General features: G+C 39.7%; 4 protein-coding genes and 2 long non-coding RNA genes across 8 annotated transcripts in view; 3 read left to right on the top strand and 3 right to left on the bottom strand.

Annotated features, from left to right (window-relative positions):
* Nucleotides 1–1,346: 1,346 nt before the first annotated feature.
* Nucleotides 1,347–3,157, bottom strand: LOC124350895. The gene is made up of 3 exons (XR_006921252.1): nt 2,802–3,157; nt 2,490–2,720; nt 1,347–2,429 (listed from the first exon to the last, which is right to left on the bottom strand). It is a non-coding gene; the product is annotated as an uncharacterized LOC124350895 (long non-coding RNA).
* Nucleotides 3,158–4,887: 1,730 nt separating this feature from the next.
* LOC124350566 (serine/arginine repetitive matrix protein 1-like) lies at nt 4,888–8,732 on the top strand. Of its 2 annotated transcripts, XM_046801333.1 has the most exons (11): nt 4,894–5,302; nt 5,527–5,680; nt 5,766–5,924; nt 5,992–6,107; nt 6,172–6,235; nt 6,309–6,409; nt 6,476–6,711; nt 6,787–7,121; nt 7,186–7,408; nt 7,480–7,580; nt 8,468–8,732. In XM_046801333.1, exons 1-11 carry the CDS (start codon nt 5,261–5,263, stop codon nt 8,479–8,481), a joined length of 1,545 nt encoding a protein of 514 aa, XP_046657289.1. In that variant the 5' UTR covers nt 4,894–5,260; the 3' UTR covers nt 8,482–8,732. The 2 variants fall into 2 exon arrangements, with proteins under 2 accessions (XP_046657288.1, XP_046657289.1); XM_046801332.1 differs by lacking the exon at nt 8,468–8,732 and having other exon boundaries at nt 4,888–5,302; nt 7,480–8,439.
* A 156-nt stretch (nt 8,733–8,888) lies between these two features.
* On the top strand, nt 8,889–17,077 carry LOC124350888. Its single transcript, XR_006921244.1, has 3 exons — nt 8,889–8,970; nt 9,243–9,395; nt 16,709–17,077. It is a non-coding gene; the product is annotated as an uncharacterized LOC124350888 (long non-coding RNA).
* LOC124350828 (allatostatin C-like) lies at nt 11,001–11,794 on the bottom strand. 2 transcript variants are annotated; one of them, XM_046801665.1, is made up of 4 exons: nt 11,762–11,794; nt 11,423–11,558; nt 11,301–11,350; nt 11,001–11,236 (listed from the first exon to the last, which is right to left on the bottom strand). In XM_046801665.1, the coding sequence occupies exons 2-4, from the start codon at nt 11,543–11,545 to the stop codon at nt 11,116–11,118; spliced, it is 294 nt and encodes a 97-aa protein (XP_046657621.1). In that variant the 5' UTR covers nt 11,546–11,558; nt 11,762–11,794; the 3' UTR covers nt 11,001–11,115. The 2 variants fall into 2 exon arrangements, with proteins under 2 accessions (XP_046657621.1, XP_046657620.1); XM_046801664.1 differs by having other exon boundaries at nt 11,725–11,792.
* On the bottom strand, nt 14,265–16,793 carry LOC124350812. Its single transcript, XM_046801642.1, has 4 exons — nt 16,678–16,793; nt 16,033–16,212; nt 15,100–15,330; nt 14,265–14,488 (listed from the first exon to the last, which is right to left on the bottom strand). Exons 2-4 carry the CDS (start codon nt 16,189–16,191, stop codon nt 14,408–14,410), a joined length of 471 nt encoding a protein of 156 aa, XP_046657598.1. The 5' UTR covers nt 16,192–16,212; nt 16,678–16,793; the 3' UTR covers nt 14,265–14,407.
* Nucleotides 17,078–18,811: 1,734 nt separating the features above from the next.
* LOC124350559 (dynamin-1-like protein) overlaps nt 18,812–23,001 on the top strand; it is a 28,228-nt gene continuing 24,038 nt past the window's right edge. The window contains exon 1 of the mRNA XM_046801324.1: nt 18,812–19,189. The gene's annotated coding sequence lies outside the window, so the exon portion shown is untranslated. The remainder of the gene's footprint in view (nt 19,190–23,001) is intronic.

The raw sequence follows: 23,001 nt of genomic DNA, 5'->3' as shown, positions 1-23,001 counted from the left end.
AAGGAGAAAAAGTTTGGCCGGTCTGCTGCTGCGTAACGGAGAAAACCGGACGGAAATAGCCGAGCAGCGGCCGTGTCAACACAACCAGCCAAAGCAAATAACTTAATACCGGCCCCAACCCAAGCCGATCCATCGAGTTAAAAGAGTCTTAGATAGACCCATACAAGTCTCTCTGTACAATCAGAGATAATGAAGGAGCCGTAAAAACAAATAAAACAAAAAGACATTTATTCGCTGCTGGCCAGCGGCATTAACCCACACACACACACACACTCACCGAGGGACACACGAGAGCAAACATTGACACACATTTTGTCTTCTTTAATCCAGGCTCTCTCGCCTCGATCCCGGCCGCCTCCGCCCGCTGGCAAAGTGACCAAACATTCTCCGCTCCAAGCTGATGTGTAGATCCTCGTGAGCTGCTCAGCTTTCTTTCATTTCTTTCCCCCTTTTTTTATTCTCACGTGACGTCCGTCTCTTGATCCGCCCGCTCCATCAACAAAACACATCATCGCTCTATTTAACTCGAATCAATATGATTTCAACCGCGGCTCTTATAGATAAGAAATGGGAAATATTTGGTGGAGTTGCAGATGAATCACCCGAAATGTCAGCGACGACGACAATTATTGGGTAGAGAAGATTGCACGATCGATGGATTGAAAAAAGCCTCAGAAAAACCCGCCAGAAAACAATTTCCGGCGTAAAAAGGAAAAGAAAAGCGGGTCGATTTTTAGGGTGAAAAATGTTGCCGAGGAATATAGGGTCCGTCCCCCCGATGATGATTATTGCCAACTCGTTGATTCCTTATCTGTTCCAATCTATAGACATCCACCAAGAGAAGGAGAAGATTGCGCGGGACAATATTTGCTATTGCGGTTCATTGGCGATGTGCTGATTGAGCTGCGGAATCAGCACATTTCCGCTTATTGCCGCTCCGTTGACTTTGCGCGGGAAATTTCAAAAGCAAATCATTCTTAATTGCTGGATTCGTCCCTTCCCCATCCACCCACCGTCTCTTTTGTAACTGCATTATTCCCGTCCATTTGCTCCTTCCATATATAAGACGATTAGTGGCAACGGACAAAACTGGGCAAACAAACGAATAAATAACCCCCGCGACTGCCGTCGCCTCCAGCTCGGAAGAGATAAAACAGAGAAAGTGTTGTAGACATCCCAGAGGCAAACAATAAATCAAACGGTTGTGAGCCATTGCTGATTCGCCAAATCGATGCCCCCCCCCCCCCTCCCCAGCAAAATGGCAGACGATTTCCTGATTTATATAAAAAATAGACAATTTGATTAACGGCCATCGTCGCAGCAGTCAGGAGATAAGAAAAAGAGACTTAAATCCACTTTGGAATGTAATTCACCTCAGAAAAGTTGCGTCGCACTACAGCAGCAGCAGCAGCACATAATAATAATAAAATTGATGCATGTGTTGGGTCCCGGGCAATGGATCTTTTTGTTCTCTCACAGCCAACTGGACGTGTGCGTAATAGAATTACATGCATATAGCGGACCTTATAATAATAGTTATCATCAGCAGAGTTCAGACGGTAGTCCCCGAATCTACATGTATACGAACATGCGGTGTTGGCGGGAGTTAACATTGGCACGCTAGTCGGCCATCAGCAAGTCATAATGATTCCATTCGGGGTTCCACCGGGTTCCACGGCACGAACATTCGCCATGGACATGTCAGATGGACGCCGTTGCGGCGCCCAACGTTGCGGTTCTTTTTCTCTCGGCTCAGACAGAGGCGCCTCCCAATTTCTCTATTACATCACAGCTGCAAGGACGGACGGATAACCTCACACGGACTGACAAATTCGGCCATTCGCAATTCAATTCATTTGCATTTGACGGCACGACTAACATCATGTGGGGAAAAAAGCACATTCTCATTAAAAGGAATCGTCCGGGAATTGATTCACTGATGAGTAGATTGTTGGTGCTGATTCCGGGAATCGACCGGAAGAGATTCTTCCGCGGGTGGACGTGACTGGAATCGGATGAATAAGGGAAAGGGTTGAAGAAATCTACAGGATCTTTTGACTCCCAATTTGGACGGCGCGTCCCCTAGGAGAGCTGCTCGATGCTCCCGACACAAGTGATGGAAATCTTCTTCTTCTTTCGCATCTTCTCCAGGCCATCGCCAACTTGGCCGTTTTTACATTCGGATGGTTCGATATGTACTTTATACGACAGCTAGGCATTTGGCAGAATGTTGGGGGTCGTGCCAGGGCTGGTTGAGAGGTCCCATCACAAATACTTTCAATCTGGGTGAAGAGTGGGAAAAGTGACTTCTTGGAGACTGGAGAGTCACATCACATCAGTATAGTATAGCAATACCAAATTGATTGTACAGGCAATAACTTGTGCAGTACTCCATTTCATCGAACTGGAAAATAACTGCAGTTCTTGTCCTGTGTGTTTAAAATAATTTCAGCTTAGAAAATATATTAAAATGATTCTAATATTACTACCTGAAAAGTAAGTTTTCATTTGCAGGTAATTATTTCCCAGTAGCCATCCTTGAACAGTTGCTAGGCAAGTATCCAATGGTGTTCCGACCTCTGTTGCTTTTGTTCATTCATAAACTAGAGTGGGAATGTTTTCTCTGCATGGCTGTCTATGCAGATTGTTGAGCTTGTCATTCTTCATAATTGAAGATACACGGCATGTTTGTTCAATTCTCCTGACCATTCATATTCCATCTGGTTGACAGGAGAGTAACAGAAAAAAAGAAAAAATCAATAAACAAAACAGTCCCCATTGTGGATTACCAAACAAGATACCTGAGATTTTCTGATTACATCATTCATAACAGTGACATTGGCAATCACAGTCATCCTTGTTCTAGTATTATAGGAAGTAGTACACATGACATTGTCCTGGGATTTATTCGTAATCCCATTTCCTTCCGATCGTTCGTAACAGGATGGGTTTATTTTGGTTTCAACAATACACGCAACACCCGGTGTATATTTTGGGCGCTAGATGGCGACAAACGTCGCCCGCACGATACAAACATCGTCTCCATCCATTTTAGCGAAACTTAATCAATATTCCCTTTTGCAATTTGCATTCGTTACAATAAAAAAATTTGAAACTTGATTTTTGAGACAGTGATATCGAATATTCAGACCCTTGATTGTTAAATATATACCTTTAATTTGTTTTAGACTCGAAGGGTGAATGAAATATTAACGTGTCTCTCACGAACCTGCTGAAGTGCTGAGCACATGTTTTAAAAATTTCCAGTTACGTTCAATAACCACGTTTTATGTCTAAACATTAAATTTGAAACTTCGGCAAACACGTTGCAAATGTGCAAAATTCCCCTGTTTATTCCTTCCAGTTTCATATGGTTTTGTAATTTTCCCAGTTAGTGTGCAATGACGTGTGCAATTGGTCACGTGACGTTTATCGTTTAAAACCAGACCGGAATATTTACCGGTTGACATTTTTTCTACACTCGTGAACTCGTCATTTTTGGCACATGTCCAAGATTCTGTTTTTTTTTTTCTTCTTGTGTATCATCACCTGTAAATAATTAAGTTACATTTGAATTGGAAATTTGCACAGCATTCCATTGAGTTGTTAATGGCTTTGTTAATGGCTCAGTGAAGTGTTTTTATCCCGTAAACGACGGGGGATTTCATTAGCACATTTTATTATCATTCGTTCTAGGTTTTCCTTTTTTTCCTCCGGAGTAGAAATCCAGGTCGAAATATGCCATCTCTCTAGCTCAATTGTCACGTCCATCTTTGACGTTTCTGGTAACGGTTCATTTTCTTTTTGTACACCTCACATGACATGCCTTTAAATAGTCATTTTTATTTTTTAGTTTTCATTATCACGGTCGAAAATTCTGTCTGACATCCAAATAGGGAGACACGTTACAAGTGAAAATGTAACTCCCCTCTGCCCCAAAGAAGCAAAAATAAAAGGTATAAATATTTGAAACAAAATTTAACTTGAACTTGATGTGAAACTTGTTCAACCGGACGTTATCTCACAGCTCGTTCTCCTCGAGGCTAATCTTGTTTTCGAAAATATTGTTTAGTTTAATTGCTTCAAGAGCATTTTATTTATTCACGTCAAATTGACCATTTCCACATCCTTCTTGTACGTTTTTCCTTAAAAGATTTACGAGATTTGAAACCATTTCATTATCATCCGGGTATGTATAAAGCCCGGCCTTACAAAAAGATAAAAGAACTTGTGCAAACACGAGCCTTGTTCTTATAACTAACTATATATTTTTTTCCAAATTAAAAAAATGGACAATTAATTGATTTTCCAAAGGAAATTGAATTTTTTATCCACAAACATGATTTACAATTAATGAACGTGCAGCGCAGCAGTGTCGGCGGGTGTTTTGTCGGGTAAGAACAATCGAAAATCCTTATTTATGTGAAATTTGAAATAAATGTCATTTACCTACTTTTCGATAGGAAGCCGTGCGGCGTCGCTAATGTCCTACACTATATTTCCATTAGTTCAATAATTCCCTACCCCCTCGCGTTTCTTATCGGACGGAAAAATATGGCGTCGCGGGTAAGTCCAGCCTTAAAAATCTCCTTTTACAAATGGAATTAAAAGAAAAAAAAAAGTAGGAGCAACAGTTGGCCGGTCAGCTGCTGGCCCACACACACACACACACCGCCCGTCTATTGAATCATGCTGCGTACGTACTATATCATCAGCGTACGTATTGTATTTGGTGGGATCTAACGGGGCGCACTCGTGTGACGATGACGAGATTGCCATGGCAATTATCTCGGGATATAAGAGCAAAAGAGAGAAAGATGGTGAAATCAGAGAGATAGGAGGGAAAAAGAAAGAAGAAGAAGAAGAAGAAGAAAACTTGTACGTTGGCCTCCATTGCACACACAAAAAAAGAGACGGGACGGGAGAGAGAGACTACTTTACTCTGTTATCCACTTTGGATCGGTTTCAGTCTACCGACCAACTCTCGTCGGCTCGTGTGGGCTGTCGAACTCGTTCCCAGCTCACAAGAAGAGAAACAGGTCCGTGAACGGGCGGCCAGCAGAGTGTTTTTACCGCCGTCAACCTTGAGCCACACCTGTTGCCTCCCGTCTTCTCAACTCTCGTGTGTGTGTGTGTGTCGCACTTGGTCAAACGAATTTTCATAATATGGATTCACAATTCTAAAAAGAAGAGGAAAACGTTTAAAAACTTTTTTGTAAAAAATCTCTGTGCCACCAGTTCGATTATTGGGAGACGAAAAATGTGTCGAGACATCACATTCGCCGCAGCTGTCAATTCGTTGGTGAGTGTTTTTTGTTATTATATTTTCCGGGCCGCCGCCGCAATTATTCGCGCAAGTGTGTTTCCGGGTCGCTCTTCTTCTTTTCGTGTCTGCCGCACTTTTGGTCGCCCTAGGGATTGCGCAATCTCTAATCTCTTTATTTATTTTCTCCTGCACGACGCAGAGATAAATAGGCGAAAAAATGATCGTTTTTTTTTCTTTCTTTATCGTTTTCTCTTTTATAGTTACAAACGGCGCTATGCATTTCTTTCGGCGTCGTGGCCATGCTCATGTACGACTGCAAACTGACACCTACGCCTATTCAAATCTCGGACCCTACCCAAATTCCGAGCCCGTTGGTAGCTTTCACCAACAGCTTCTACCTTCAGTATTTTCACTGTACGTTTTGATCATCATCTCCTCCTACGTACTACTAAGTACTCCTTTTGTAATGTATCACCTTTTGATGTGTCGTTTTAATTAGTCCGGAATAGTTGCATCGCTCGGAATGAGCCGTACTGGAAAGACATCAACGACACGCAGACGGGTGTGGTGACGAAATCCAGTCAGGTGCATGGAATGTTTATCGGATACCTGGTGGAAAATAGCCTGTGGTTCCTCTGCTCTGTTCTCCTCTTCTTCGGTATTCACTTCGTCATTCCCGTCTGTGATAATTATAATTAATCAATGAAATTGTTTCATCGTGATAGGATGCGTACTCAAATCGAGATGGATTTATGTGACCTACGCATCGACGCAGTTTACCGTTATCCTTTATGACGTCATACTGATAGTCTTGTTCGCTTTGGATTTCAAGAGTTACAAGGTAAATCGATTTTGTTCCCCGCTCCATTTTTCGGATGATTTCGTAATTCATTTGCATTCGATAGCAATTCGAGGGAAACCCGAATACGCCTTGGATAACTAAGCAGAGCATGTTGGTCAACATCATTGGTACGTTAAATCAACATTTGATAAAAGAAGGATTTCATCAACATTTTTTTTAATTACTGTTTTATTTTCCAAGTGATGCTGTTGATCGTGTCACGATTCGCCATCTTCTTGATAGTCAACGTGATATTCGCCTGTCTTGTTCAGCGATTCGTTAACGAATTACCCAAAACAAAGGTGCCGACACTTTTATTCCCCACGACCTAAATTCAAACTCATTATTTTCTTAATTTCTATAAAAAGATGAAACAGCCGAAATCTTCGAACAAGAATAAAAGGGGTCCATCGTCCCGGCGTCCGCCTCGTGATCATCAACCGCCTTACGAACCTTATCAGCCAGAGCCTTATCAACCGGAGCCTTTCCAGCCGCATCTTTATCCGTCACCTTATAAAGCGAGTCGTTATCCGGACGTAGTCAGTCATCCGCCAGGGAAATTCGATGACAGCAGCGATGAAATTATCGTCAGTCCGGCAATGCGGTACGCTATCCCGCCCCAAAAAACTCCTACGCGAAGATTTATCCAATTTGAATTATGCCTTTATTACAATCTCAGGTACGGCTCACCCAGCAGGAATTTACCATCCGCCGTTTCCGCCTCGAATTATCGAGAGCCACGGAATTTTGAGGGCGGTCGTCAACAGGCCGCTCTGCCGCCTGGCACTCGGGGGCAGGTGCCGGGTAAAAGTCACGAATCTGTCCAGCATCCATATTCATCATCAAACAGGAACAGGATGAGTGATCGACGCCCTTCGCCGCCTAGACAGCGAAACCAGTCACGTTATCCGGACGATTACCAATCAAATATCAGCTACGAAGGGCCGCCTGCCAATTACTTTGACAATTCCGATCGGAAAATGGCTTACGTCGGCGCTCCGCAGTTTCACGAAGGTCTATAAATACTTTTTCCCATTTTTATCCCCATTTTCTTTATACTTTTATTTCCTTTTAAAAGATCGGAGACGCCAGCCAACGTCGAGCAACCAGCCACGAGCCGCCATTCCGAGCGATGCGGAATCGGGTCCAAACGTTCGATTTGCTTCGCCCATACGACGTGAATCGTTTGATCGATTCTCCAACAGCTCGGATCAGCTGAAAAACCAACGTCCTTGGTCTTACATCAGCCCAGAAGACTTGCCATCATCTCCCAACAAACTCAATCAGTTTTACAACAGCAGGTTCATCCATCAACCTGTCAAAACTTTTAATGATTTATGAAATAACAACAAAATCACTTTTTTGGGTATAGAATTGCCATGAGCGAAAAACCAACTTCTCGAGCCTTGCCGGCGCTAGACGAATCCGATTTGGACTACCAGTCATCGAAGAAACAACAACAACGCCAACAAAGTGAGTATCGCAAACGTCATTCAGTTGAATCGAGGCAGCCCCTTCTTTTCCAAGAGGAAAGTCCTCGACGTCATCGACCGGCCCCTCCTATCCCACAAGACGAAGAACCGCATTTTTACGCCAATTTCGAGCCGCCAATTAAGAAGAATGTCCGTTTCAGTAAACGGACACAATCGCTGGATATTCTCGAGGTCCCAGTGGAAAGTCCAGTGGCCAGGCGGATCAAACAATACAAGGCGAAATCACCGAAGAAGGTCGACAATAAGAAGAAAATGACGAAAGAGTACAGCAGCAGTGGCGAAGAGCTTTGCACGGACGAATTCCTAGTTTTTAATTACAACAAATCGCCAGATGCCAGAAACGTAACCGTTAACAAAACTGTAACGGATTTGAAAAGAGCGCCGTCATCGGCCAGCTCACCCAATTTGGTGTTTGATCCAGCATCCAACACGGCCCGGCTCGTCTACGGAAAACAGTCAAATAATAATAATAAATCCTTCCAAGGCCAACAAAGAAAGAGTTATCTCAACGAAACTTCTATTTAGGAAAAAAAACATATGGTCGAGAGACAAAACGATGAGAGTAACGGTTCTCACGATCACGTGACGGGACAGGTGTTTTGGTTGTTGATGATCAAATGTCTTTAATTGTTAGCCAAAAAGGATTTCTCTTCTACCTCTCCTCACTGAAGGGGAATGAAACAGCAGTATTTCACACGGTCTCATCCGCCTCGACAAACCAAAGCATTTTACAACAATAAATCTTAGTCATTTAGTTGTTACTTAAAACATTTTGTGTTGGACATTTAAGAGAGAAAAAAAAAGAGTTATTCTATACAATATACGATCGTTTTATATGATTCGATTTTTGTTTCTTTTCTTTTGCAGATGCGCGCTACTAAAACCAAAACCCCCTTTTACGATTCCACCCATCAGATGCTCAGCTCAAGTTTTATCTTATTAAAAAAGAAAGTTCGGGCAATTCAACTTTATCCTTCCCCCCCAGTGATTTTTCCAACACCAATAATAATTGGTGGTTTCTAATGTTACGCTTTTCGATCCTTGTTTTGATTTTTCATTGAGATTACGATAATAACAAAGTTATAAAAAAAAGTCCCTTTTAAATACACACGCCAAGGCTCAAAGATTGAAATCAATTTAATTCATTTTTTCTACTACCAGAAATTACATTTTAAAAATTGTTTATTGTTTTTCTATTTTTGTATAAAACAAATAATCATTAGATTTAGAGATCCGACAACAACAACAAAAATTGGCGCGAGAATTGGCCCAGAAGCAAACAGTGAGTCGATTTTCTTCGATCATTTCACTTCGACGAGGTAACAGTTAAACATTCACGATTCGAGTTTTCCTCTACATAGTGGTTAAAGGTATGCAATTGGCACGTGATTAACTTTTCATATTTGCTAGTGATTTAGTATTTACTCTGAACGTCATCATTCAAAACGAAATCGAATAATCGCTACATATACTTTATGCAAGACCACACGTGGCTCGAGGCTATTCAACTATTCAAAGTGACTTGATTATCTGATCTGATGACCTTAAAATCTACTAAAACAAACCATAAAAAACTCAAGCCTGTGTACTATAGCTGGAAGTGTAACCTCAGATGCTTGAATTCTGTGTTTATCTGTGGCAGACTTTGCAGAAACGTTTTAGGAGAGTTGGAATGACTGCTTCTTCATCTACACCACAATGAGAGAAGCAGGACAGACATGGTGTCGTTGACTCCCCTCTTGCAGCAGGCTGAACAACTGGTGGTGGAAAATGTCCCACGGTGATCCTGAAATTGGTAAGTGGTGAATCTATCGTTTCAATTATAATGTTAGTAAGAGTCTTTGTGCTTGTCTATTCTCTGTAACTATAGTCTTTGATAATTAATAGTTCCTTCTTGTTGAGAACCTTGGCACTATTGAAGTGTTAGTTCATTTTGAATATTGGGTACGGTTAGGGTCAACCATATTCCATCATCCATATTGACACAAGTAAAACTTGGGTACTTAACTTTTCAGTCTATTACTGAGAAGAGAATTAGATTTTTTCCCCTTTATTGTTCAATTATAAAGAATGCTTGTGATTGATTCACTGTAGAGTTCAAATTTCTTTTCTTGACGATTTGTTTACAAAAATGTAAATCCGAAAGCTTTACTTTTGACAGCTAGATGACAGAGTCTTAAGCTAAGCCTTAATCTTTACCGCTAGATGGCGTACTTTTGGTGTTCCGGAGAAAACATTTTATTTATTTATTTATTACCTGTAGATATAAGTAATAGCACAACAAAAAGAAGACAAATTAAGTTTGTCGTTATTCCACTTAATGTCCAATGAAATTGTAATTTTTAAAATACTTAAAACTTTCACTAGCTGCGGCGCCCGTACGGATTGTTTAAGCAGATGTATTTCCGAGTATTTCGTTAAATTATTAGGGATAGGGTGGCTTATTTTTATTTAATAATTCGAAAACTGGCGTTCCGTGCGAGATGGGTTTTAATGTTTAAACGTGGAAGTACTCGATGATTATTTAGATAGGTGTCAAACTTATTAGGATGAAGTATATAGATTGTCGGATTGTCTCATGTATTTTTACTATCCGTATGCGCACATCTTAATTTCTGTTGGCTATCATAGAGAAATCAACGGCTAATCAATACGCGCGTTTTCACTGTTTTACTCCAATCAAATACGCAATTTTGGCAGGGCTGAATTGGATGAGGTTCACAGGAAGAAAAAACGACCTTTTGAGAATAGAAAGAAATGTAGCCTTATTTATTTTTCAAAAGAGTCAACATATATATAGGCTACGGTATATATGTCATGATTTCCACGAGAAAATCACCAGTATATTACTGCAGCGTATACATAGAGCAATGGCCATTTTCAAAAGGTTAGCGATAACGGAAACGATTCAAACAATGAAAGCGTAAATCTAGCCTGTATATAGAGTGGCGAGAACTAATGGCAAGGGCTAAAAGTAAAAACTCTTAAAATAAAGTTTACTGGCTGACGACTTTATTCGGTAGGAAATTTCTACAGATTGTACGCTTGTGTTCTCTTTTAACGCATAAGACGATATCTAATTGAATGGTTAAAATTTCAAAGTTACCTCATTCTTTGCCAACATTTCTTTTTTTTTTTTGTCTTTCTGCTATTTTAGAGGAGAGAACACTGTTACTCAACTAAAAGGGTGTGGTAAACAGTAAACATCTATACTCTAAACTTTGTACTTTTCTAAATACGTTTACAATCAGCTTCTAAAATTTTTTAATGGTGTTGAAGTCGAGTCTAGATGTGTATGCAAGCAATCTATGATTTAGCCTATACATATTTATTGTGATTTCCATCGGCAATCTATTCTAATTCATTTGAATAAAAAAACTTGAACATGTGATGCCAATAATAAAAAGAAATCGATTGCTCCTGTTCAATGAAAACAGCCAGAGTGTGTTGTTACAGATCCACAGTTTGAAACAAAAAAAAAGTTATTGATTTTGCTTTAACATTTCTTGATCCAATCATTTGCCAAAACAGGAGACGGCGTTGAATGCGCACTGCTTCCAATACGATCGTTTTCTCATCAAATCTTGGGGGTTTGCGTTGGTACGTAGGCGAGCCACAATCTGCTTTGCAAAGAGACTAAAAGAAAAAAGAAATTCAAATCGATTGCAGAAAATTGTTTTTTTAGTTTTAATTTTCTTACTAGTTCAGTAAAGCCGTTTCCACACTTCCGTCGTCTGGCACTGCTCCCAACTGAATATTTTCAATCAAGATGAAACAAATTAGCTCATCTTTATCTGTGCTAAAATGTCTGAATTTTACAACCTCTATGTCTTGGCCGAAATCAGTTGTTTCGGTCTCTTCTCGATCTGTTGATTTGGCTGCTACGGACGCTGCTAAGTAGAGTAAAATGGCCAACGGAACGACAGCGCTGATTTTTGCCATCATTTTAAAATTGCTCCTAAAATTAAAATATCAATGCGCATAATTTGTTAGTGGGTTGACAAAATAATTAGGTTCGTGCCGTTAGTTATTGGTAACTTTTAAGTATTTTTTTTTAAACAGACGAATAATTTAAGCACTAAAAATGGATTTTAAATAAAATAACAGTTTAAATTGAATTTACTTTTTTTAGAAGAGAAAAAAGTATGTGGATGATCTTACAGCAAAGGAGAAATTTGAGCGTCGCAGTAGGTTAGGCCGAACTGTGGATTGCGTGCCAGTGTGCGCCGGCTTATATAGGCTGAGCGGCGGTGGTGGGCGCAGCTTAGTTTTGCCATGATTGTCATTTTCACTATATAGATCGTACAGAGCGATTAAGGCTTTTTATTCTCTAAAAGCCGCCTTCAATTAATTTTAGATTCTTCTGTTCCCGAAGCTCTTTAATACCATGCGATTTACGTAACTGTGCCCGCGCCGTGAAATGCAGCTTCATCTTTTGATTATCAATTGATCTACTTAATTACCTTGTCTTATTATTTTGATACCGATGCGGAAATGTGAAATTACGCATGCTGCATACGTTAGCAAAGTGACGTATGTTTTATTCTTAAAGTAGCACGCGCGCAAAAGAGTAGCGAAAATGTCACATTCCTAAGGGTATCGATGAACTTCCTATAGGAAATGGCATAAAATATCAATGTCATTAGCCAAGGTATCAGAAAGCTTTTTAATCCAACAGCCTATTTATTTAAAACGTGATTGATATGGTAGCACTTTCTACGGCAGTCTCTTTTTTAAGTCTATTTACGCTCGAAGGTAGGAATACTTTAATGGCTTGCGCTTGGTTCTCAGTCGATCTCTTCTCTTACATTATAAAGCCTATAGGGCATGCACCGTTGACATATACGCCTACTTGTGTTCTGTCACCATCTGTCAATCAAGCTCAGGCGGGATATGCATTCTGACTTTTCTCATTTGATAGTGGCCCACTGCGATCTTTCAACGTCTTCTGCCTAGAAGCGGATACCTAGGAATCATCACTCTATAATGGCCACTAAATTGCCTCCATGAAACTACGCAGTCCACTTCAGTTGCTAGATTATTTATACCTGCTGGCCCAATCTTTCCGCGTGTGTTAATAACATCAAACGTGGTCGTCGTAATCAATCCCCCCATCTTGGGTAACGGCTCAACCGCTGGCTGCTGGGTTTCCCCTCATTTCATTCATTCGTCGCAATAGGCGCAGTGTATATTTATGAAGAATTTCGGTGCGCTTTTGTCAAATCTTATGTCAGTTATTCTCTGCATTAAGGTGAGAATGTCTCGAGCAGTTTTTTACTTTTTTCAAGTGATAGACTTCAAAAGAAAAATTCTAAATCCGGTTTGATGCAAATGTAAAATGTCTAGTCTCACTTTGAGCGCCCACGTTTTTTCCTAAACTAAAAACTGTCGCTTGAAGTAATCTGTCATAAAGACGTTAAAAAAGAGATCGTAATCTGCAGAGCCATTTTAAATATGAAAAGCTACTGGCAATATTTAAAAATTATGTGTCACTGTCAATAGAGTTTTAGTTGCTGATGGAACTGGAAAAGCTTATTATTATACCTACGACGAACAATTTAATTCAAATGTGGATCGAGTTCTTATTTTTTTTTCTTCTTCTCACTGGAAAAGTTTACCGGGAACGGAAAAAAGTGTTTAATCCTTTTATATAAAAACAATTAAATTGGACGAGACGATCAATGATTAAATTGGCCAATATTGGCTAGCTAGCCAACTGTTGCTGGTCGTATGCTATCAATGTTTAACTGTTATTACGGAAATTGCAGTTGGTTGCCGTGGACTAATTAGCGCTACAGATAGAACGCTTCAATATGTCACGAAGTCATCGCCATAGGTTTCCGAGCTAATTTATTCTGACATTACTTTGTTATGCACATCAGTGATGTAATCGGCATTAAATCCGGGTAATCTGTTGACCTTTACCTCACAAAAAAAGCACAGGGTTTCTGATTTTAAATTTGTAATTGAAGTGGTGATCATGTGACATTCTGACGTCATAGGTAAAAATAACTAGCCTTTGTTTTGTGTTGGGAGGTTTGAAATATTTAGTACCGGGAACTATTCCGTAAAGAACAAAGATTTTGCCGATTGATTGTTGGAGGCCATTCAGCATATCTACCATAACTTTGATGACGTCACATTCTTGTATTAAATCCGGTTCTAAATTGTTGTCTGATATTTCCAACAGAAACCGTGTATTCTGATGAGCCTTTTAATTTCTTTTAAGCAAATGAAACAGAGTGGTTGAATATTTAAAGGGCAGCTTTTATGTAACTAATTATGTAACTCTATCAACCTTCGTTTTAAATCGGAGAATTGAACCATTTTTTGCAATTCTAATTTGGCGTCTGTACTGATACATTTGCGCTACGATAGCAACGCACACGTTTCACTGTATCTAACAGAAAGTTCGCAGATGGCATATTTTTTATTAATAAATAAAAAAGGAAGGCGAATAAAAGAGAAAATGCAAACTAATATGCTATTATTAACTGTATCTGAGCCTATAGAACACGACTCTCACATTTGATAGTTGATACATTCGTTCGGGGTCATGGAGAAAATTGAAACATTAAAGAAAAAGAACGAATTGTTATCGAGTATACTGTTAAAACGGGTACCACTTTTTCGGGGTTACCAATCACGAAAAAAACAGTGTAATTTGAATACATGATGCCCCTTTGAATAGGCCTTTGGGTGTCCCAAGGTTTATTTTGGCGTCGGAATGTCTTGTTATAGTCGAAATCAGTTGACTCCTGTCATCGCGTCGTGGCGATAGAAGCGGAATTGTTGTTTTTAATATCGTTAGCGGAAGCAAGAGACTGCATTGAAGTAGCATCGCCAGAAGACTCGCTGCGACGATTGGCCGCGTCGTTCAAATCCCATCTGCAGAAAATAGAAAACTATTGAGTACTTCATTTAAAATAGGATTCGTTAAATCATCATAGAAAAATTGAAACGGAAGAGACAAAGTGCTCCGGAGTAATTTGAATCGTCGAATAATTGCATGGAAATTTTAGAAAATGTTCTAGAAAGAATGAGGTCTACTTTAGAATGACTTGAACGTAAACGACGAGCTTAGCATAAATTGTTGTTGTAAGGAGACTATATCAGTTTGATCGTCAACAAAACGGATTGTTGTTGACGGTGCTTTCTAAAGGGACTCAATGGGATCTACTCCCGTAAATTGAAAGACTATCAACCTAGTCTAGTGAATTGAGTGGCTGGTAAGAAATAGTTGATGAGAAAAACAAAGATAACTTTTTACTTAGCACACATTCAGGCAAAAAGATTTCCAAGCAGCTCGCGATAAAAACAACGTATATATAGGGTGTAAGACTTTTTTCGTGCAAACAATTACTCACGGTTATTTCAAAGGAGCGACTTACTATCAGAGCCAGTCTTGCTTTCATTAAACAACTACAGTACACCTCAGTTTCCTCCCACGTCATTCAGGGGCCCGAAATTGGACTATAAGAAAAAAAGACGCAACTTACGCGAGGTAGAGCAATAGCTTTTTGGTGGATGTGGTGGTGATTGTCGTCGATATTTTCGGCTGAATTATTCGGCAATTGCTCGCCTTCCCGATGTTGCATGTAATTCAAATGTGGCGACTGACCTTGGTGCTTAATCAAAGGGTTCGCTTGCTGATATCGTTGCTTCTTGTTGTTATTGGCACGGTTAGCAACCATGACTAGTTTGTTAAGCAAAGCAACTGCACGTTTAACCTGTTGTTGGAAAAAGTCGGAAAAAGTCTATTGATCATATTTGCCATTGGAAAATTTATCAGCTGCAATAGAGGTTATAAGTGAACGATTTTATTATTTACGGTCCTTAAGAGTAGTCCAAAATCGAACATACATTTCTAAAGTGCGGATAGTGTGTGGACAGCATTTTAAAAGAGGGTTCATCGTGAGAGTTGGAAAGACTCAAACTACAGATCGTGTTTATCGGTATACTACTAAATTTTATATCAGTCAAAAGTAAAAGTGTTTTTTTGTTCTTCATTTCCTCTTGCCCCATACAGAAATGAACGTCAAGTCTCTGTGAAATTCCAATTTGAACTACAATAATACATATTTTCCGTGGCGTTAAAATTTAAGTTTTAAAGTGGAAAGTAAACAATATTTAAGATTTATAATAGTTGGTTGCAGTTACGAATTTTTGAAGACGATTTTCTCTTCCTGTTTGCGCGATGACATAAGGCACAATTCGGCGAATTTTATAGTGGAGTAGGCATCATTTCTTTTCTTAACGAATGATTAGCCAAAACAAAACAAAAAAAACAATGAAGAGGCCTAAAATAATAATGGAACTGTCATGCTCATTCATTACCCAACAAATTTCGTTTGATTTCCCGCAGTGCTCTTTTTATGGCAATTATGAGCGATTAGTGCACATCGATGAACAACTAGGACCAAGATACTCACTGTCGGCAAAGGCTGACGCCAATCTTGATGTTCCTCTTCTGTCGATCGATCATCAACTTGCCCTTCCAGTGCAGCTCCGGATGCGCTGTTGGCCACCATTATAGTTAAGATAAGTACACAACAAGCTGACGTTTTGAATTCGGGATGGCTGATCAACATGTTGGGACTATTTTTCGGCACCTGCATTTGATTTTAAACCCATAAAGACATTGAATTAATTAGCGGAACCCTATGATTGAATTGAATTTACAATTTTCTTTTTATCCTTTGAATTTAGCGCAGAAAATAAATATCTAAAAAATGAATCGATGCGTGATTTGAAGTAATGCAGATCACGAAAAGAAGCGCATTGCACTACCAATGAATCATTAGTAGCCTATCTAAAAAAAAAACATATCCATTCAATTTTACTGCAATAATCAAAGAAATATTAAACATGACATTTTAATCACAACCCACTTAAAAAAAAACATCCCACCCGCACTCCAATTAGTTGAAACTGATGTCGTCACCGTCAAAACAAAACTTTGTCGATGTAAGAAAACAAATGAAGGCTTGGAAAGCCAAGTGCTTCTACCACTAATTAGTTTAAACCTCATCAATTTTAATTTCGCAAAAAAATAATTGCTTCGTTGTTTATACTACCTATTCTTTCAAGATCTCGTGTTTCTTTCAGATGGGCGTATCAAAGTCTCAACTGGTGGCGAAGAATTGCTTGCAGCACGTCTTGATCCTGAATTGCAGGTGCACACAGTTTAAAAAATTTCCTGGTAAAACCTCGTTACAAGTCAATGCGGCCCGTCGGTGATGTCTTTACCACTGGCCAAGTTCTGTTGGATGTAAGTTGATGCTCCTATGGAAGAGCTCTTTATTTGAATAGCCAGCTCCTTTTTTGTTAACACCACACGGCGGCAGTTGCGCAGTACCATCTGCTGTCCATAGAGTTCAATTTGGCCCATGTATAAATTGTATAGGTTTATTATGTATCACCGTACACTTCTACGTCGCTAATTATCAATGCAATAGAAAATCTGCCGGAATTATTGAGAACAGCAAAGCTAATGAGGCTACATTGATTCATTTTCTATTGCTAGATTTTTGTTTCCGACGGAAAAATCTCTGAAAAACGGGTACCATTTATTCGTTATTTTTGGTTCATTTTCGATCCTACGTCACATTCATTACGGTGAATAAAAGAGGAGAGAGAGTGGGTTTCAATAATTTAGATGGCCAAAGTAAATTTCAATGAGAAACTGCACATTCATTAGCTAAGACAAAACTTGTTAAAACATTTAAAGAGAAATCAGAATGATTGAACATCCACCTCGATTTGCACTTAATTGCTGAAATGATTTACATTTTATAACGCGACGAAACGTTGGATGAAGTATATCGAATCTGGTAAGTTCGGCTGTGAACTGTTTTGGCGTGTAACTTTTGAACGTATATAACTAGTAGACTAACGTTAATTTGAAGTGGGAAGGTTCGTGACTAGGCTCGTGGTGTCCGACCGTGTACAATTGTACAGTTGCCCACGCCAACTTATAGCCACTGAATAGCGGCCTAAATAAAGAATTGGCTGTCGACGAGTTACAAGTATTTTCTCTTTCGGCTGGTTGCGTTCGGCTCAGGAAACGTGGCATAAATATTGAATGTCACTTTAACATGACTTTTTTTTATTTCGGAGGTGTTAACCGCAATCCGCAACTTTAAATCGAATTCTCCTGGTCTTATATTTCCAAAACCAAGTCGACGAAATGGTAAATTAACTTTCTCTTAGACTATTATACAGCCCTCAACTAAACAACGTTAATAATACTCGTATCAAAAGAAGTAGCGAAGAACGGCCGAGGGCAAGAAGAGAAAATGTACAAAAATTGAATCGCCACATATTGTCCAGTTTTCACACGAAAATGGGCAACTATAATTTGATACATTGCATATGTTGCATAAATCGGTGGGTGTGAGTGGGCATGATGCCCCGTAAGTTAGGAAACTGAACGTCTTCAATTTTCCTTTCGGGACTGAGCCACTGAGTTCAATTTCAACCTTACACAAATATTTTCCCCCTTTCTATGCCATCTAACGGTCACGTCACGTATTACATTTTTTCTCGCGCGCATACTTCTCCCCATTTGAATTTCTTATTTCACACGAATCTCAATTTCCAATAAATAACAAACAAATAACTCCCTTCAACTATTCCAACCTTCAGTGTCATCTGCTTAAATCCATTATTTTTTTTTTAAAGTTTGATCCAACTTCTTTCCTTCATGTGAAGCATTTTTCCCAGCACCAAATGTTGCTACTGCTAGTGCTATGCTTTCTTTTCCAATGCTTGGTTTTTCTTTTTAAATTGATTAGAACTAATTAGATATTACCAAGATTGTACCATCATAGGCCTAAAGAATGAATAACCTCAGGTACTGTGAACACGATAAATGACTCAAAGACTGAAATCAACTGATGATTCTTCTTTTTATTATTATTTTTCTGAAATTGATTTTTAAAAGTGTTGATGTTCGAAAAGATGTTTTAGAAAAATATCTATATTTTCAAATCATTGAAATAAATAATCAGTAGATTTGGCAATCGACAAGAACAGAAAATTCGCGGGATAAAATCGTAACAATTTTCATTTCATTTCGACGTGTTGACGAGGTAACAGCTAAACATTCACGATTCGAGTTCTCTAAAAAATTAAAAATGGTAAAGGCACGTGATAAACTTTCATATTTACATTTTAAATTATAGTGGGTGAATAAAAAATTTACTGTGAATTCATTTCGTGATTTAAAAAACGAATCGATTAATCTTGCATATACTCACGGCCATGGCCACACGTGGTTCGAAGTTATTCAACTGCTCAAAGTGAACTTGAATTTTTAACTGATGACCTTTAAATGTACTAAAACAAACCCATAAGATCTCTAAGCCTGTGTACTCAATGGAAGTGTGAACATCAGAAGGTTGAATTTAGTGGTTTTAATATTGTGGCAGACCTCGAAACCTATTCCGGGAAGAGACAAAGAGATTGACCAGTTCTACCATCTCCAGAGTATCGAGGGATGAAAATGGCGTAGATGACTTTCCTTCAACAACAGACAGAACAGCTACCGACAATGGAGGAAATCATCTGCTGGCAATCCCCGAAATTGTAAGTGACAACCTATCATTTCAATTCAAATATTATTCCAAGTCTTTGTGCTGGTTTATTATCTGAAACCATATTCTTTGATAACTGCTGGTCTTTTCTTGTTGAGATCCTTTGCACTGTTGGGATCTTGGTTGATGAGCCAAAAAATTGAGTAAGATTACCACATTGACACGGTATGCGGTTAGGCTACTTACTTCGCGGTTTTTCTTTGTTATTAGGAAGCTTTCCTATTTGTGCAATTATGAACAGTTCTTGTCATTGATTGACTGTCTTTAAAGTTTCTTTTTTCTTGAACGATTTGTTCACGTGGTTCAAATTTCTTTTTCACGACTTTATTTACACCAAATCAATGAAAAGCTTCATTTTTGGCCGCTAGATGCCAGATAAAGAGCTACATTTGTGTACCGCTAGATGGTGTTGCTACCAAGAAATGCGCATATTTGAAAAATCGAATTTGCCGATATCTACAACACACACACCTTTTGATGTCGATGAATTGGTTTCATCGAAATTTTATTCTTTTCTCTTGATTGCGTGAAAAACGCCAAAGTTGAAGTTTTTAACGCCGTCAAAGTAGCTCGCCCCGATTGGACTAGTTTCAATGTCTTGCCCAACTTGTCATATTATTAAATAGAATCGAGTACTACGTAGCAGCAGCAGCAGCAAATCATCTAATGGAGCATCAGTTACGTGGGTGGGTGGCGCAGTTCCTTTGATTCCTCCGTTCTGTTGCTCGTAGGGGAAACATCAAAAGGAAACCTTGATCAAGTCAGACTCGGAATTCAATCAACTTGCCAGAATAAAGTAAGGAGAAAAAGGTATTATATGCTCAGGAAAAAAAAGGGCTACATTTATATCAAAATCTCTGTTAAATTGAAACGGTAAAAGCCTATTGTTATCCGCCTCTTTTCTTCAACCTTGTATTCTTATCGCCCGCCCCTTTTGATATGTATATATATATAATATCAATGTGCGTATATCCTCTGGATTTTGTCGAAGCGGAAACCCCCTCATCCATCCATCCAGCCCTACGAACAACACAACAACCCAACGGGAAATTCTCTCGCCAAGAATGTTGGGAAACCAATCAGTCCATTTGTGTTGTCGCCCAACCCCATTGAATGTGGGGGAAATCTCTTTGAGAGATGGAAGATTCCTTTATACATATAAGACTCTCTCTGTGTGTGATGGAATTAGGGACATTGATTAAATATTTCCCCCTCCCACTTGAAAACAGGCCGGCAGGTGGAAATAGTCACACGGACGCTGGTGAAAATCCCTATTGACTTTTCTGTTTCCTTCCCGAAAAATTATTTCATTTTCTGTGGTGGTGGTGGTGGGTGGGGATAATTGAATGATGGGTCGAGGACTGTATCGCTTGTTTTCACAGTCTCTCGAGCTGATTGGAATTGCAAATTGAGTCAATTTTCATCTTCTTATCAACACAAACAAGAGTCGGCGGTCTCAGCAGCAGCAGCAGCAGCAAAGTAATCAAAAGCGTCGAGTTGATTGCCCAAAGAAGTTTTTGAAGCTCTCGAATCGATTGGTTGATTCTCCCTTGTGGTGGTGAGAACCCTCTAGAGAGACCCCCGAGTTGTGTGTTTGTTGGAAGAAGGTCAGAGTGCAACAACAGCAGCAGCACATACAATAAACATGTAGTGCAGTCGTTACTCGGCGGCGGTCGTCGTGAGCAGTAAAAATAAGGGAAGAAACGTCGGCGTGAAAGATTGACGCATCGTGTGTGACTGGAAATAAGCGATGGGCTCCTTTTGGATAGAGAGAGGAGAGATCAATGATTCAGGAGCGCCTCTTGGGTCTCCATCCAATCGCTCTAAAAGCTTCTTCTTCTTTCTATTTTCCTTTCTGAAATTTTCCGTGTTTTTATTTTATTTGATTTCTTTTCTGAGCCACTATCGATCGCCTTTTGGGCCCGGCAGGTATCTTACCTGAACTCCATCATCTTCGGCCCTCCAGTCGGAAGAAGAAATCCATCAATATCGATAGAAGCCGTAGCAGCAGCGCTTGTTGTATTTTTCTCCGTTGGGGCAGGGGGGTTGCCAGCCTCCCCATTGATTAGATATAGAGCAACAAAATAAAGAGAGAAAAACCAGGGCCCAGCAGAAGTTGTGTGGGCTACGTACGTGTGGCATCATCATCATCAAAGTAAGGAATCGTGTTGGGGGCTGGTAATCAGGGCGTCATTAATCTTGACCTCCAGATCCTCCTGTCACACATCCAGCCAGAGCAGCAGCAGCAACAACAACACAAAAGAAAGAAAAACATTGTAGATTATAAATATATATATATATATAGCTGTGGGCTGGCTGCTGCCCAGTCAAACTCTTAGAGATGTACAGGCGAAGGGGGCAATCGCTTAGGATTAGAGAACCAACCAACCAACCCCCCCGTACACTTTGAGTCGTCTCGTGAGAGCGCCAGATTCGAAATGTTACTTTTCTCTTTCTCTTACTTTTAGTTGTTGTTGTTGTTGTTGTTGTGGGGTGTATGTGCCGCTGGAGGGGGGAGAGAAGGTTCTAATCCGTTTGATACCCCGGCACGTGTGCAATAAGTCTTTATGGGTGCAGTACGCAGTAGATATATACGTTTATATTCAGAGGGGGGGCCCAAAAAGCCGGAGAGCTTCTAATATTGCTGAATCCATCCAGCCTCCGCCCGCCCTCTCGGATATAATATCCTAAGAGGAACTACTACACAAAAGGGCCCAAAGAATATATACGTAGTATATCTATTTGAAACGGATCCAATTCAATTGTTAAAGGCTAAATTGAAAAGAATCTTATTTTTTTCTTCTTTTTTTAAATCCACGAAATGAAAATGCAACAACAACAACAACAGCCCATCAATCGGATGGATAAACAAAACTCCCAGGAACGAAATCCAATCATTCTGAATTCTGAAATCGATTTTTCAATATATATGAGAGGTCGTCATGTGTCGGTTTGAATTCAATTTCGGCAACTCTTAACGAGTTCTGACGAGATTTGGTGAGCCGTAATTAAACGGGTGAATGATATTCATAATGAGGTGGCAATGATCTCTCCACTTTTGTTTTTCATCTCTTTTGTTTGATTGGTTCACGCAATTTCAGTACAGGAGTTGGTAGGGGATAAAAGCTCGTTAGCGTTTCATTTGTTTATAACTGCTGCTGCTGCTTCCTAGACTCATCTACACTGAGTCTACTTAACAATAATAATAATAATAGCTATATAACTTTTAAAAGAAAAAAAAAAGCTTTTGGGTTGTCGGCGGTTTACTTTTGGGGCTCACGAGAGAGAGAAAGAAAGAAAGAAAAAAGGAAATTGGGTTTTTGGCTGCTGAGGCCAATTATCCCGTAGCATGCAACAAGGATTCATGGTCTAATTGCCCGAGGATCCCCTGCCCCCGCCTACACCACCCACTGGGTCTAATCGAATCAACTCTATCTATAGTAGACTTCTATACTCCTCGTATAGATTCTTGTGCGAGCCGTTGCTGTATTATATTATGATTAGGGAATAATCCTTTTTTTCCTGTTGTGGGTTAATTGACTTGCGCGACGACTCGATCGATGGATATTATCTCGCTGGCCCCAAATTCTACGTATCGGCAAAACGGGATTGAAGGAAAGTGATCAAGACTTTCCCAAAAATAAAAATCTAAACCGAGGGCGTGAATCAAAGTGGACCTTTTTGATTGATTCGTCTTTCATTGTCTTTTTTTTTCTTTTGACTCCCATTTTTCACGGACTGACCCGCTGCTGCGTCACCGTTATAATAACCCGGACATTTGGCCCAAGGGCCTTAAATAATGGC

This window comes from Daphnia pulicaria, chromosome 7, assembly GCF_021234035.1.
Source record: "Daphnia pulicaria isolate SC F1-1A chromosome 7, SC_F0-13Bv2, whole genome shotgun sequence".
In the NCBI taxonomy this organism is placed as follows: domain Eukaryota; kingdom Metazoa; phylum Arthropoda; class Branchiopoda; order Diplostraca; family Daphniidae; genus Daphnia; species Daphnia pulicaria.
Note: the sequence above shows the minus strand (reverse complement) of the source record. Positions and strands in the feature narration are given on the sequence as shown.